Source organism: Alosa sapidissima, chromosome 23 (assembly GCF_018492685.1).
Source record: "Alosa sapidissima isolate fAloSap1 chromosome 23, fAloSap1.pri, whole genome shotgun sequence".
NCBI lineage: Eukaryota > Metazoa > Chordata > Actinopteri > Clupeiformes > Clupeidae > Alosa > Alosa sapidissima.
In genome coordinates this window covers 18,686,305-18,702,279 of record NC_055979.1, presented here as the reverse complement: position 1 = coordinate 18,702,279, position 15,975 = coordinate 18,686,305, and the positions used below count along the sequence as shown (strand labels likewise).

Here is a 15,975-nt window from a genome sequence, read left to right as displayed (position 1 = left end):
AAGTACTTGTAACTACATGGATATGCAATAATACGTTTTCACAGGATGGAAGTGAAAATCGACATGAAAGAGAATATCATCATGAAACCTAGTGTGTTACAGTATATTATCATCATAAGAAAAGAGATGAGTTTCCTCCGTTGAAAAACCCGCCCCAATTCTTCACTGTCACTCCTGGCATTGCTGGCCAACAGTGTTGTCACAGCAACGCACAAACACCTCGTCTGATCATGACCACCTTCCCTCCTCTCATACTCTGTAGCGCTGCATATTTTATCAGTCTGGAGGAAGACGAACGCAGTTCCTCTGACATCGGTAGCAGATGTCTCGATCAGGGCCGTATAAATATCCCCTTGGCACGCTAAAAAAGCTTGATGGCTCTGGGAATCAGAGGTACGAGTCACAACACCACGTTGCGTAACAGTCTGGAGCGAGAGTGGGTCCGCCGCAGGGACGTACGACCCTGCAAAGACCTTCTCGGGTCGTTGTAAACTGGCCCTTCTCACGCGCTTTGGCAGTGGAGACTGGTGGGAGATTGGGTTCTATTTGTACCCCGCAAGTTGTTTCTCCGTAAAGTCATGAGCCAGCAAGACGATGGTGGGGTGGCCGAGGGGAGGGGGGTGGGGTGGGTGGCACGCCAACACGCACAAGCGCCCACTCAACTGCCCTCCTGCCCCAAGAAGAGAATAAGCGGTCTGATTTTTGACTAAGAGCTGAACTTGCATCATACACTACATACTATGGATTACTATGGCATTCCCCTGTAGAAAATAGCATAAAAAGGCCCAACCAAAGGGATCTCCAAGTGTCAGGATAGGCATAGGCTGCTAAAGGGATAGTTTACTGGACTCACATACTCGACTATACTTCAATAATATGGGGGTATCCTGTAGTTATATTGTTCTTGTGCCGGACTAGACTGCAGGCCTATCATTGTGGAATGATTACGAGGTCTGGGTCTGCTTTCTGTCAGCCAACAACAACAATTAAATCTATTACCACAAGCACAAGGCTTTGGTGCTTTTTTCCATTACTGTAACAGGCTGGTCAGCAGCAGCAGCAGTAACTTTGATGTAATAGGGAGAGACATTATCGTATGCGAGCCACAGTTTATCCCGGCGGGAACATGCCGAGCTCCTGAGCCTCCAGCGAGAAGCACGACCCTCCTCTGCCCAGACCCACCCCTCATCCACACACACACACACACACACACAGACACAGGCACATAAGCTGGCACGCACGCATGCACGACTTCTCAGGGTTGAGGGGCTAACTAGATGTGACTATGCTGACCCGACAAGCGAGCAAATATGTAGCAGACCATAAAGGCCACACAAGATGTGGACGATGTGTGCTAGAAGTCCTTTCCTTAGGTAAGAGCTTAGAGCTGAACATAAACATGCCAAGGATTTTATCGTGGTATTCATCGGATTTCACTTTCACACGAGGAAACCGTTCCCTCGTCCACTGATAAGGGATGCAGACACACAGGAGCAGAGACTTCTTGGATCACAGCGTGTGTGTGTGCTGGGAAGTGGACAGTTAAATGGCTGGCATTGCTCCACACACAAATGGATCCCAGGCCTTGCTCTGCAACTAACTTGTGAAAACATAATGGGAGCAGACACGACAGGAGCCGGCCACACACAAGCAACACACACACACGCACAAACAACACACAGATGGAAGACTAAGATTCTAAACGACCACGCACCAGAAACCTACTGGTCCTTCGCTTGCCGCTCACTGCCTCCCAAGTGAGAGGAATTACAGTAGCCCTACGTCAGAGGCAGCCCGGTCAGGTGGCTAGACGTGGCGTTGATCCGGACAGACAGGGGGATTGGCGGCTCTTAGCCGTTCGAGAACACCGCTGTGTGCTCGCGTCAGAGTCCAGATGCCTGACAGGCTCGACGCGCTGGGTCAGTCACAGTGTGTTCGCACGCATTGTGTGGTGTTTTAACTTAAACCTCCACCCCCAACACCCAACCCCAAGCAGACGGGAACAATTTACAGTATGTGCTGGCAGGGATCTCTGCCCACATGGACGGCACGTTGGGTCACTCTTTATTCTTGGCAGGAGTCAACTGAGGCAAAGCTTGCAAGCTAAAAGGTCAAAGTTCTGTACGATTGTAACTGACAACTTAAAACATAAATAAATAAATAAATAAATAAATAACTCAAACTTCTCGGATGAATAATTGAAAACGTGTACTTTCAGAACAAGCCGAAGACCAATTGTAAGTGGTAAGTGCACCCTTAAGTTTGAATGATTTATGCCTTGAATTTGTCCCTCAAATCTCTTAAATGTCCATATATATATATATATATATATATATATATATTTTTTTTTTTTTTTTTTTTTTTGTTAAATCTAAGCACAGGGTCAGGGACATCCTTTTCAGTGAGTGTCCTCTGGCTAAGAATAACCATTAACATACACAGTCTGTAAAGATGAACATTAAAACTTTTTTTTATTAATATTTTCCCGGCCACAACAATAAAATTTAACGAATGATCACTAGAAAAAAAAAGTTAAACTTCCAATAGCTGTACAATACATACAGGATCATAAAACTGGCCGCCTTGATCAAAACTCACTACAATGAATGTAGTGTTCTTCAGCAGCATGTCACAAAAACAAAACAAAAAAAACATTATACATATGTACACATCCACATTGAATCCATATCAAATTTCACATATGTACAAGTACTGCTATAGAGTACAAACAAAATGTCAACTTCGTTGCTCAGTTTAAAATCTTTTCTTTTTTTTTTTTCTATAAATGTCACCTTAGAAGTTGACTGTGTGTAGCTCAATTCAAGAGAGAGGACTACCGCTCTGAGACGTAGCAAAAAAGTTTTGCGTTTGCACCTTCAAACACAAAAAGCTTGTTGCTTTAAATAGTCCCCCTTCCCCATTCAGCTACAGTGGCTTTGCACATAGGGCTGGATATTGACTCGTGGATTTTCCTTCCTTCGTTTTTGGAGGTTGGGGCAGTTTTGGAGATGGGGGCAGTGGAGGGGGCAGTTTTCACTGCACTGATACATCCATCCATGCCAAGCTTAAGGTTTGGAGTTATGCTACATCATTCACCTCACAACAACAACAGGTGGTGTAACTAGCTTCCCCTCCCCCGCCCTCTCTATGTTTTTCCTTCATGACTGAAGAGAAGTATTCTCCTGCTATGGCCCTTAAAGAGAGAAAAAAAGTGGCTCAAGTGCCTTTTGCTCTGATTACAGATAGAAAAATCCACCAGTTTCTATGTTCTCCTTGCCCCTTAGCCACACACATAAAAAGGAATGCACTTTGGTATATACCAAATGCCCTGGGTTGATATAGTCACAAGAATTATCACAACAGTCTGAGGTAAAATATTAATAATGTATTTTTTTTTCCTAGAGTTGCTAAACTGAAGCAAAATGTAACCCCTTGGATACCTAGATGTTAAGACAAGATAGATGCAGCAAAAGCTGTCGCTCTAGCAGTGCTGCAAACGTGATGGCTATCTGTTTACTTACATTTCCCCGTTGGCAAAGGGTCCTTGAGAAAGTTCTTATTCTCAGTTCTGTGAGGATTTAAATCCGCTTGTGTAAACAACTTGTAAAAACATCTCAAATCGAGTGGCCTCTCTCTCTCCCAGGTACCATTTCATGGTTTTTAAGGGAGTGTCTTTGGGTGTTGCTCTAAAAATCACCATGATTTTTCTGGATCTCAATATGCCTACGTGTGCAGGACAAGGGGCTTTACTGTTGGGTAAGAAATTGAATGGCATTGATAACCAAAGGCACATTGTATTAAAAACTAAGGGCACAAAGAACTCCCCACTACGGTCAATCCACAAAACAACAATTAAAAAGTAATTAGTCCGAGGACAAAACTGTCCTCCCCCATAGTCGCAGCTCCATGTGCATCAGAAGAACAAGGGCCATTGTACTTGTTGGCGCATTGGACGGTGTGCAGATATGGGCTTGGCAGGTAGGGTGCCAACCAGCGGCGAGGGTGCAAGTGTGCCCATGTGAGTGGGTGGGCGGGTGCCAAACTTCACTCCCTGACAACCCGAAAATGTCCAATGCCAGTGGCCCTTCCTCCAGAGTCCAGAAAACAAACAAGAGAGTAGGCCCATGATTGCCTTATTCCTTTTTGTTGTGTCGAGTCTCCGAGTAGTGGCAGATCAAGTTCTTGTGCATTACATCATAAGTCACTCCATGGTTACCAAGCCAACAGCACACATTCTATTCCTGTTTTATATTAGCTCTTCTTTGAGAAACATTATGAAATAAATAAATAGCCTAAAACATCTTTTTTTTTTTTCCAAAGCTTTAAAACCCAAGTCAGTTACACCAATATCACTATGATGAATTTAAAAAAAAAGAAAAGAAAACCTATGAATGAAAATGGCCAATGTGTGATGTCTTTCAAGGTTGAGGAAGTGTCCATGTACATGTAAGACTGTACATATACAGCTCTGGGTTATTTGTGGGTAGTATTTATAGTTGTTACATTTTATTATTCCTCACAAATGTTTAGTCTTTGGCTGTGAAAGGGAACAAACATTTAAGAATTTTAACTCTTGCAAGCCCGCATAGACAGAACAGCAGCTCATCGACAGTCAACAAGAAGACAGACAGAGAGAGAAAGAGAGCTACATTAAATCAAAAGAGAGCTACATCTGGCCAATCAGATGACAGAAGTCAAGCTATTACCCAAAGTGCCACTCCATCAACTCGTAAGTCTTCAAGCGTCCTCTTATTACAGAGAGGTGCAGGGAGCGCGGCTATGCAGCCGAAAGCTCATCAAATTCAAGTAAATACTGTCTCTTGCCTTCTCCAAGAGTATAAGCACGGCACAAGCAGGCTGCTACTACTGCCACACGCAATACTCAATATCCTTCCTTAAGCCACTGCATTCAAAACTGAAAAGCCTAAACTGGGTCATCCTTGTAGCATCCTCACATAAGCTGCACGTCATTCACTAGGAGACAGAACTGGTAAAAGAACCAAGAAGTTTTGCCTGGAAAAAACAATAACAAGTATCGAACATGTTACAAAAAGGTAAGAGCACCAACATGTTTCCTTTAGACTTCGATTTGTATTCACAGCACCCATCTTGAAAACACCTGCTGCTGAAATGCCATTCCTTTCATTGTTCTTAAAAATGTCATTCCTCTCCTGAAAAATAACTCCCCTGTCATTTATCTGACAGCTCAGAGAGAAGCGGCAGTCGAACCAGAACTCTACCGTCCTTGTTTCAGCCACATAAGGAATGTCAATAGAATTGTAGGCACATACCAAGTCTCATGTAAACATTTTCCCCCCGTCTCCTGAACATAATTTCATAACAGTCAAAACCTTCCATTTCCATTACATCTGGATTACTTCTCCAAACTCCTAACAAATCACATCCTCACAACAGACTTGCATCATCACCTGCACAGCCAACACACAAAAGACCTCGACACATATGTATTCACTAAAAACACATACAGCTAAAGATTAGCCACACATTGAGTCCACTTAAACCACCCATTTCGTAACCCTTAGCCTAATTCAAATTGGTGAAAAGTCCACAGCTAAGTTCTTCTTGACTGAAATAAAAATCAATTTGTTGATACGTTTGAATAACCTAATTTCAATCGGTCGTCTCTTTTTCTTTCAATACTAGAAAAACATTGTAACATCTGCTGAGGGCTTTTAGAGTAGCAGAGCAGTTTCTATGAAGGCCGACACACTTCAGCCTTGCACAAAGTCCTGAGATGGCAAACTTAAAATGTTGTTCCCTTTCACATGGCCTTTCCAATCTAATTGAAACAAATATATTTTTTTTTTTAGTCGTGAAAAGGTGCTACTAATAATAAAAAAACTGTAGTGAATATGCAACAGTTCATCTACACTTCAGATGTACCAACTCACACATTGGTATGCAATGCTCAGCTTTCCAACTGACTTGGAAGATAATATCTCCTTTGTTAGACAGAAGAAAAACTAAAACAAAATAAAAACAATAAAACAATAAATTAGTGTGTTCAGCTGACTAATTTTGGCAAAACTGTCCTTTGTTGAATATTCCCATTCGCATCGGTCATTTGCGTCAGGTTAGTCCTTAGCTTGGAGGCGGAGCCAGATGTGGGAGGTAATTTGGAGATGGTCGTGATAGCACCGGTGCCCTCGGTGATGCGCTTGACCGTCGTCTTGTCCCCCGTGGGGGGTTTGGGCAAGCGTCTCCTGAGCCAGGGGTGGCGCAGCGCCTGGCTGGGGGTCATGCGCAGGGTGGGGTCCCACTCCAGGCACTGCTTGAGGAAGTCCAAGAAGAGGGGGTCGTCGCAGCCCTTGAGCGCCGTCACCCAGTCCTTGCTGGCCGGCGGACCGCGCAGCTTGCCCCGGCGTGAGCGTCCGCCGTTCAGCACCACCGTGTTGTCGGGCAGCGTGGTGACCGTGCAGTAGCGCGGGTAGCCCTTGGAGCTGACAAAGTTCTTGGCCCGCTTGGACGAGTCCAGGAGCTTCTGCGAGGGCATGCCTAGAAGCTCGATGACGCACGCCAGTTGGTCCCCTTCGTCCTCCCCCGGGAGGAGTGGGTAGCCGGTCAGCAGCTCGGCCAGGATGCAGCCCAGGCTCCACATGTCGATGGGCATGCCGTACCGGGCGCCCAGGATGACCTCCGGGGCCCGATAGAAGCGCGACTGGATGTATGTGTAGACCCTCTGGTGCTCGTAACAGCTGGAGCCGAAGTCGATGACCTTGATCCCGCTGCGGCCCTGCTGCTTGAGCAGAATGTTCTCGGGCTTCAGGTCGCAGTGGATGATCCGGTTCTTGTGCAGCGAGTCCAGGCACTGCAGGATGGAGTGGGCGAACTTGCGCACCAGCGGCAGGCTGAAGCCCTGGAACTTGTTCTTCTTGATGAGCTCGTACAGGTTCATGCTGAGGAGTTCAAAGGTCATGCAGATGTGGTTGCGGAAGGTGAAGTGCTCCAGCATGTGGATGACGTTCATGGTGGAATCCTTGTCCTGCTTGCGAAGGTGCTCCAGGATGCGAATCTCCTCGGCCGCCTGCCGGTGGAAACGCTTCTCGTTGCGCACCATTTTCAGCGCCACGTGCGTGTGCGTCTTGTGGTCGTAGGCCTTCACCACCTGGCCGAAGCTGCCCTTGCCGATGACCTTGAGCACCTCGTAGCGGTAGGCGATGTGGTCGTGCGGCACGTGGATATAGGAGCCCTGGTCGTCGTCGTAGCCGCCGTTGTTGGAGCCGCCGACCACGCCCGGCCGCTTCTTGGCGTTGGGGCCCACGAAGTAGACCTCCGGGTAGTTGAAGACCTCCTGGTGCTCGAACGCGGACAGCTTGGCCATGTACTGCTTCATGGCCTGGTCAGGGGCCATCGGCGTGGCCTTGGGCTTGCTCTCGGTGGACTTGATGGACGTGGAGCTGCCTTGCCGGCTGCTCTCCTGAGGCCGATCTGGCACCGGGAGCCCGGTCCGGTTTGACGGCGTCAACCCATTGGGTTGAGTGGTCAGCACTGTCCGTTTGTTGCTGTTCTCCTCGAACAGCTGCTGAACGTGGATCTGCTGGTGGTTCCCGATGTGCAGGTGATCATTCATGGTGTGCTTATTGCCTCCTACCTGCTGACAAACAGACAAAACAGAGAAAATTAATTAATTGGTTGCACCACAAAATAATCATAAAAATTGATTAACTGGTGCAGAGAGAACTGGAAAGAACACTTTAATGCTGAGAAGAGGATTTTCTACTTGCATATTATGTATTGTGTTTGTTTTATTTCTAGCCTGTTATTAAGCCTGATTACAATTATCTTGACTTATGTAAATAAATGCATATAACAGAATTTTGATGTCAGAATAAATGAAGAATACAGAAGCAGGCTTTCGTGACTTTTTATCATTACATTATCATATGCCATCTACACACATTTATTTGTGTAAGTTGTTATAACAGAGGAGTTGACAGACTCACTGAGAGCAATACACTTTGCACCTGCACAGGGGCGAAGGCTTTTCTAACAAACTGAGATGGTGGATATATTAGCTAGCAGCTAGTGAGGTGGTGTGCCCTTCACGTCTGTTACAGCACCCTCAGTTTCTATTAGCACGAAAGGGCCAACAGCGGTCAGCTCTGACGTGCGGCGGTAAAATCCTTACCTTACACGGCCAGAGGAGGGTCACCCCGGGCCACCAAGATTAACTGTAACGAGATGCCCTCACCCTGCCTGCTGTCATTCACAACGCCTGATTCCCAGAACCGCCATCACTCTCGCTATTGTCTTACAGGGAAAAGCTCAGACCACTGTGGAATGACAGCGCTACAGACGTACCAAGCAAACAGAGCTGCTGTTTCTTAAAGGCAGGCCTCTAGCAGGCCAAGAGGAGCTGCTGTTTCTTAAAGGCAGGCCTCTAGCAGGCCAAGAGGAGCTGCCGTTTCTTAAAGGCAGGCTTCTAGCAGGCCAAGAGGAGCTACTTTTTCTTAAAGGCAGGCCTCTAGCAGGCCAAGAGGAAGGAACCAACTAACACAAACACTGCAAGTCTGCCCTGAATAGGACGGGAAGGAAGGAGGGATTGAGGCTCTCACTCTAATACATCCAGGATACAACACATGGAGGCCCACTGAGAGGCCCGAGGAATGTACGAGGCAATGGCCGACAAATGTGGATCGGTGAGGGACAAAGAAAACCTTCTGATTCTCTCAAAGACAGACACCCACCCTTACACGCCATGACATACTGAAAAAAATGCATGGACAGATATGGTTGGCCTGGTGCACACACACGCACACGTTTATTGGACTTATTTTAGAGATTGCTAACCTTACATGACAGGTTTGGTCCACAAGATATGATCTCAGAGACATAAATACACTTCAGAAAATGGCAGTGCGATCCATGACACCCCACACTCCATGTTCACATAATTTCATTTTGAATGTTACATAACCTGGATTTGGTGTCACCTTTTTTTTATAGGGAGTGTACTCTATCTCTTGAACTCTTACCAAACATTAGAGTTAAAATACACTTTTACACTTTTGGGGGGTTCCAGGCCTGTGGAGTTGAGTGAAAAGACTGCTTTATTGTCCACTCATTCTTTACATATGAACTTCAAAACAATCTCTCTTGTCTGAGTGTTGGCCCATCTTGCTTTCAACATGCCAACAGTTTCAAACTGCACATCACTGGTCTCTCTCCTGACCACACCATCTCGCTGACCATGCTTCATACAAGTAGACAATGCACAGGGCTTGTACCAAAGACCAAAGCTTGTACCAAAGTTAGTACACCAAATGCGAATCAATCTATAGAACGATAGGTAGATAGACAGAATGATGGGACAATAGAAGGACAGATATAGACACAAGTTTCCTTCTCTGTTGATTTTTCCTCTACAGCCGACTCCTGACATTCTTGTTTCCCAAAACCCCCACAGTTTTCATGTTTACACAACAAAACATATCTCCACACAAACATCCCTGGATGCGCATTTCCTGCCTTCCGTGATCCCCCACCTCCCCATGCCGCTCCAAGATGCACGCTTCCTTGATAATGTGATTATCTCAGCAGCTTGTTTTCGCTGCAGCATCCTGTTGCACCAGTCAGACGTCTATACTTCCCATCCATGTGTAAACAACTGCCCAGTCGCTTCCCTACCCTGCCCCCAGCATGTTTATATCCCCATCTGTTTAAATACCAGCTAATTGCCTGATTTCCAGTCAGATCCCTTTAAATGTAGCTTTGTGTGCTAACGGATTAGCATCAAGTGTTTTCTTTTGCTGTTTAGCTGTTATTATGATTTCGTACAACTTTGCAAATTCCCTTTCGGGAACCGTTTTGGTTTATAATCCACTTAATTGCACTCCTCCCTCCCTCCCTCCACTAATCTGGAGTGGTTTCATACACGCAACTGCAAACAGAGGGGGTGATAATCCAGACGCGGGGCTAGAAATATAAGGGCAATACAAGAGGCCTTGCCTCGCCTAGCACTCTCCGATCCACTCCGGCGGTTCAGGCACACTCTAATCCTCCAGATGGCAAGCTCTGATGTTTCCACACTCGTGCCTACAGATTTGAATGCAAGTGTCAAGCTAACGCTTCTCCTAAAACCTTGACCTGATACCACAGCAAACGCTGTTGAGAGTCACTTACCACATACTAAACTGACTCTCCGTCTGACGTTTAGGGGAACCTAGCCGAGACAAAGCCTGCATGTTTGGTGTTGCAGAGCTACTGAAGGCCTACTGATGAGCTCTCTCTCTCATATATATATATATATATATATATCACACACACATACGCTATTCTGGTGAACTTCTGAACTCTAGCAGACATGTACACCATGTCCACTGCAGCTACCATGAAAGACGCTCGGCTCATAAACAACTCCACTGTGCAATTTCAGGCATGTCACCCAGTGCACAGATTCTTTGATCCTTTGCACTTTGGGAAGGGCTGGGGTGGGTGATGTCTAAAAATGCATTTTCCTTCCCCATTTGACCCTTGATGAGCATGTAATTTTCTTAATTACAGGTAAAACATTGTCTAAAGATTTAAATGAAGGGTGTAAATATATAAAGCAAACACAAACACACACAAGGATTCACTTCTAACCAGGACATATCCACTAACTTGACTTCACTTGCAGCAATATTGGCTTGAAGACTGATTATTAACAAACAGGCTTGCTAGGACACAATATTATTGATAGTTAACAACTTAATGGATTTACAACTCTTTTTCCTTACATATTCATAAGACAGTGTACCCAATAGCATGTTTAGCATTGCCAATCACTGTTAAACTCCACCTTCTGCTCCGTCTAGCTAACAGGGTGACCTACAAATGCCTGCCATATGCAAACACAAACAACATGCACTTATTCCTAATCTGACTAGAGGCTATTCTCTAAAGCTAGTTAGTTTCCCATATATAGCCGTTCACCACTGAATGTGTTTCACCTGGTCAACCCAATGCTTGTGGCTGTTAAAACTGGCATGCAAAGGTATGGTTCTCTTATTGGATTGGTACGTCCCGTTTTCATACCAAAGGTCATTCAATATCTATGTGAATCTACTGAAATTGACAACTGTACCTTGGACTTTGATTAGGAGATAAGATAGTCCATATTTTAAACAGGCTCCCAGGCAAGTTCTTGATAGAAATAAAAATACAAGATGCAAAGATTAAAGGGTCTTTGAAAGGGTCTTGGGCAGCACAGCTTTTCTGTCGGCCAGTTCAGATGAGACACAGACAGGTGGGTTAGTGGGGGTTAGGGTCACCGAGGGGGCATCGCCTGTGGTGACAACTGCCCAAAACACAACTGGAAACATACAAAAGACACACACACAAACAAACACACACACACACAGGCCCAGGGCTCTCCAGAGATGCTGCCGGTGTGACAATCATTTAGTCCACCTCTCCCTCCCTTCGTCTCACCAGCTGAGTTACGATTGGACAGGATAAGGGGTGATTATCTGAGATGGAAGGTAGGGGTAGAGGGTCTACCATTCTCCCCAATATGTGTTGAGTGAAACATACTCCCAAAACACATTCTCCTCAGGCTGCTGAACAGCACAGCGCGGAGGGCTGAAGAAGATGAGGTTAATTAGGGACAGCCGCACACATCCCACATCCCTGTGCCAATGGATGAACGCAGTGCCCAGCTGCAGAGTTGAGGAGGGTTATTATAATAATAACCTCCCACGTGGCCAGTACTGTTCCTGGCCACCAGCATGTCTATTGCATCAAGCGTCCAGAGGCTGCAAGCCTGGAGTCCAACGCCTCGACCAGACACCAAAAGGCAGGGCCCAACACAGTTAGCTTACAGAGGCATGGAAACATGCCACTCTACAGCTGTTAACTGTTGCCAAAGGGAGCCTGCTCGCCAAAGGAAGAACTAACCGTGTCATTATTATGACTACTCCAGTAGCTCTACTTAAAAGTAAAAACTGAAAAAAGTTATAGATCGATATTTCTAGTTTGCCGCCATAAAATCAGAAACATAGTTCAATGGAACGAGGCGCTATTATGGGTCAAATCTGACCTGAGTGCCAGATTGGCCTCCTCATGTTGTGTGTGTGTGTGTGTGTAGATCAGCACGCTGGATGGCTCTGACATAATGTTTTGGTTTCCATTGCTAATCTCTGAACAAGTCTACTGTTTGTCAGAGGACAACTCGCAGCCAAAAATGAAACGTTGATCATGGATTAACAAAACCCTTAGAGCTGCATTAAGGCAACAGATTTTATCTTATTTTATCTTAAAATAACAGCTTTAAACACATTTTTGCTTATTTTATCTTAAAATAACAGTTTTAAACACACGTTGATGCCACACTGACTTAAGATCGGGAGAATAGAATCTTTGCCATTACCAATTCTTGTCTGGAATGCCTAGTATAGCACTGCAACACTGTCGCAGGGAGAAGCATAACCCTTTTCATTAGTTTTAGACTATATTGCATACCCACTACATTGAAAATGGATTAAAAAAAAAGAGGAATTTCAACATTGTGTTACTTTAACAACACTGTGTCAAGACACATTGCTCTCTCTCAACAACACAACCACTATACCAACACAAGAAACACAAAATGACAACACTGACCATCAAAGCAATGGATCAATCCAAACATCCGATGGAAAGGCCATTCATAATATCCAAGCCACATTTCTCAAATAACTTTTTTTCCCATCCAACCAGTGAGTCAGGTTGTCCTCTCCTTGTGAATCAGATGTGTAATGGATGATTGATTTTCTTCTTGTAGCTTCCTTATTCTACAAAACGTCATTAAGTAACCACACCTTAAGACTGCTCCTAAAACTGCCCTGTTCGACCACAGCAGTGTCTGTAGGAGGAGGTAGATCTGAGTCTGGATATCTGTTAACTGTAGCCTATGCTTGAAATGTGAATGCGACCCGCACATGACTATTGATGGGGGGAGGGGGCATGTTTATTTTTGTCCTGGTGGCCCCATTTGGAGACCACAGCCAAAAACAGACTGCCCCCTTGCTCCGCCACATTGACATCAATGGCCTGCACTGGAGAACGAAGAGTTCTAAACGGACTATACATGCATGTGCCTCCATGCATATGATAACACACTCAGCCTGCTTGGACTTTCTCAAAGCCTAAATATACCAGCATTAGGCTGAGGGGGTAGATCGCATGCAGGCAGGTTGAATTCACATGGCTTCTTTCCAAATACAGTGCTGCAAGAGGGCCGTGCTCTAAAATGTGTAGTAATAGTGGTTAGAAACCAAATCGATGAATCCATGACATCACACATAGGTTTATTTTCAGAGTGCTATTCTACCGAGACGAATGACACCATCCGTTTCTGACTCTGCACGCACGCACGACATACCCTACTCCCCCATAAGAAGCATACAACGTTGGAAACACTGGCATCTACGTGTTATGTGTTGTTCATCGAAAGCACGGGCCAGCAGCTTGCAGATATATTACAAGCCACGCATAAGAGATATCTCTTGGGCAACAGTCCTTAAGCACAAGCCGTGTATCACGGTTTTACTTCGACTGCTTGGACTTCTACCCATCCCCCACACATCGACACCGTACAGTAGGCTAGCCTACAATGCGTTAGCCATAGCAAGAAACCCAAACGGAGTGACTACAGGCTAGAGTTTTATTATTTCAAAAATAAATTGCGTAGTTATCATGCAGACTTGCAAACTTGGTTTTGGACTAAATGTCCAATATACATAGCCTATGTGTATTATAAGGGGGTATTCCGATAGTAGCCTAGTTTGTCAACGTTTTAGTATCGACTGTGACTTAAGCTTATTCCCAATAAAATGATGAAAAACGCTTCTGACTACACCAACAGAACATCCCCGCCACAAACCAAGTCAGAACAGCTCTGACAGGTAGTCTAGGCTACATAAAAAGTTACAAGTGGAGATTGAGTAAGTTTCAAGAATAGTCTGGCTGTCTGCGTGTAGCTGTAAGCTTTAAGACCAAAATGTACTCCCACGTGATCAGAAACGTGCCAACTTGTTACACAGCACTCTTACGATATGAAACAAAGAAACTCGTCTGACCTGCACTAAACGACTACAAAACTATAACAATGTGGCCATTTCACTAACCTACAGTCCAAGGTCCCACTACTAAACAAGCTACTTCTGGCTGTTGCTTTAATTTACGGTCTCGGCAGTCCATAAGCCTACCAACAGCCTACTAGGAGTCCAGTAAACAGACCGTCTCACTGTAAGAATTGTGAAACTAAAGTGTCCTTACTGTTAGCGAGTTGGTATTCCTGAGGGGTGGTAATGCGACTGGAGATGTCGGGTCCGTCCCTACAGCGGGCCGGAGACCCCCGACGCCGATTCCGGGGGAAGACTCTAGCTGGCAGATCTCACCCCCTTTGCCTGCAAGTCGGGAGAATAGAACGAAGCGTTAATGACACTAAATGGCTTGTCAGGAAATGCAGTCAACTACCCGTCCTTAAAGCTAGTCCTGTATAACCATGACATTAGTAGCATAGCACATTACGCCCTTTTAAGAACCTATAGGTTGTTTCAGCTGTACATTGAAGCAGGCTACATTAGTTTATTAGCTTAAACTGTATATCAAATATGCAGCTGTCGTCTACAGAAGCCTAGGTCGGTTTGAAATGTGAAAATCTCTTTCCTGTGGTGTGGTTTCTTTAGAAATTCACAGTAATGTTATGCTACTGGAACTCACGGGAGCTGTTAACTAGCGAGATCACAACGAAACGCTATCGATACTGATTCGGTTTTGCAAAATCCTCTCCATTGAACAGATGATTAAATTTGCGCTTGTTCGAAACCGAGCATTCTTTGCTAGTGACATGGGGAAAACAATTGCCTAAAAGGCGACTAAAACGAAAGGGTTCGATAAACGGCCACAGGAACCATGTCCAATTCACAAATAGCCTCGGCTGCACCAAAATCAAACGCGAAATGGGCATAGAAGCAAAGTACAAATGTGTTTAGACATATGCTACATACAAAAGAAACACAATGACAATATCTAACAAGACGTACGATCAGTAATGCCATAGGCTAACATTTATTTGATCATTTTATTTGCCCTTTAGGTCTGGGCTTTCGCTTCCTTACCAGATGAGTAGACGGCAGCGCACGGCTTCTTGGTTAACATGGCCGCTGAAGAGTCACACACAGAAAAAAACCCTTCAGAATCTCCCCTCCTCCCCCTCCGCACACTGATCACCAACTCTGGTACTCCAATCAGCTACATCCAGACTTGCATTCTCAACCTGCTCCGCAAACACTGGGACAGCTTCCTCAAACACCTCCCGAAATGTTGCCACCATCGCTTGGAAACGCAAGAAACAAACAGCAAAACAGACGACCCTTTAAACGAGAGAAACCAATCTAAAATGAAGAGAATCCAAACTGCTACGACTCATAGGCACTGGTGTTTAAACAGCCGCCGAATTCCCGTGCCAGCCGTTGCATTTTCTCTCTACAGAAGAACTCGGACGACCAGTTTGGGTGTTGTCCTACAGCTTATCTATCTATGCCTGCTCGCTTCCACCTCTCTTTCTTTAGCCCTGAATAGAGCGTGAAATGTGGTTGGTTCGGTTGTTAAGCTGGCGACGCACGGCGACTTCACTGGGGGATCCGAAAGTCCCATTTGTCCCATGCACGAGATTAACCCTCCCATTATTCATTGGGCCATGTGATGCCTTCTGTTTCCCAAGACACGACCAAACCGCACGTGTAAACATTAAAACACAGGACAGGGATGTGATTGCATTTTTTTCAAACGAGAGAATGCAGGCTCTGGCACTTTGTTGAGCAAATGCAGTTTATTCCAGCCTGCATCTCCAAGTTCGCTGTTTTAACCCAACTGAGATAAACTTTCAGTGGCCTATTTTATATGCACTCCAGTTCATGCAAGATTAAACTTTTGCCCGGAATAAGTAATTGTAGTGCTCGTGCTTAGATCAACAAAGCTACCTGAACA

At 45.2% G+C, this 15,975-nt stretch overlaps 1 protein-coding gene across 6 annotated transcripts; it reads right to left on the bottom strand.

Annotated features, from left to right (window-relative positions):
- Positions 1 to 2,454: 2,454 nt before the first annotated feature.
- dyrk2 (dual-specificity tyrosine-(Y)-phosphorylation regulated kinase 2) lies at positions 2,455 to 15,630 on the bottom strand. 6 transcript variants are annotated; one of them, XM_042080037.1, is made up of 3 exons: positions 15,105 to 15,630; positions 14,260 to 14,390; positions 2,455 to 7,612 (listed from the first exon to the last, which is right to left on the bottom strand). In XM_042080037.1, exons 1-3 carry the CDS (start codon positions 15,142 to 15,144, stop codon positions 6,026 to 6,028), a joined length of 1,758 nt encoding a protein of 585 aa, XP_041935971.1. In that variant the 5' UTR covers positions 15,145 to 15,630; the 3' UTR covers positions 2,455 to 6,025. The 6 variants fall into 6 exon arrangements, with proteins under 6 accessions (XP_041935971.1, XP_041935970.1, XP_041935974.1 ...); XM_042080036.1 differs by having other exon boundaries at positions 2,455 to 7,615; positions 15,105 to 15,628; XM_042080040.1 differs by lacking the exon at positions 14,260 to 14,390 and having other exon boundaries at positions 2,455 to 7,615.
- Positions 15,631 to 15,975: the final 345 nt, after the last annotated feature.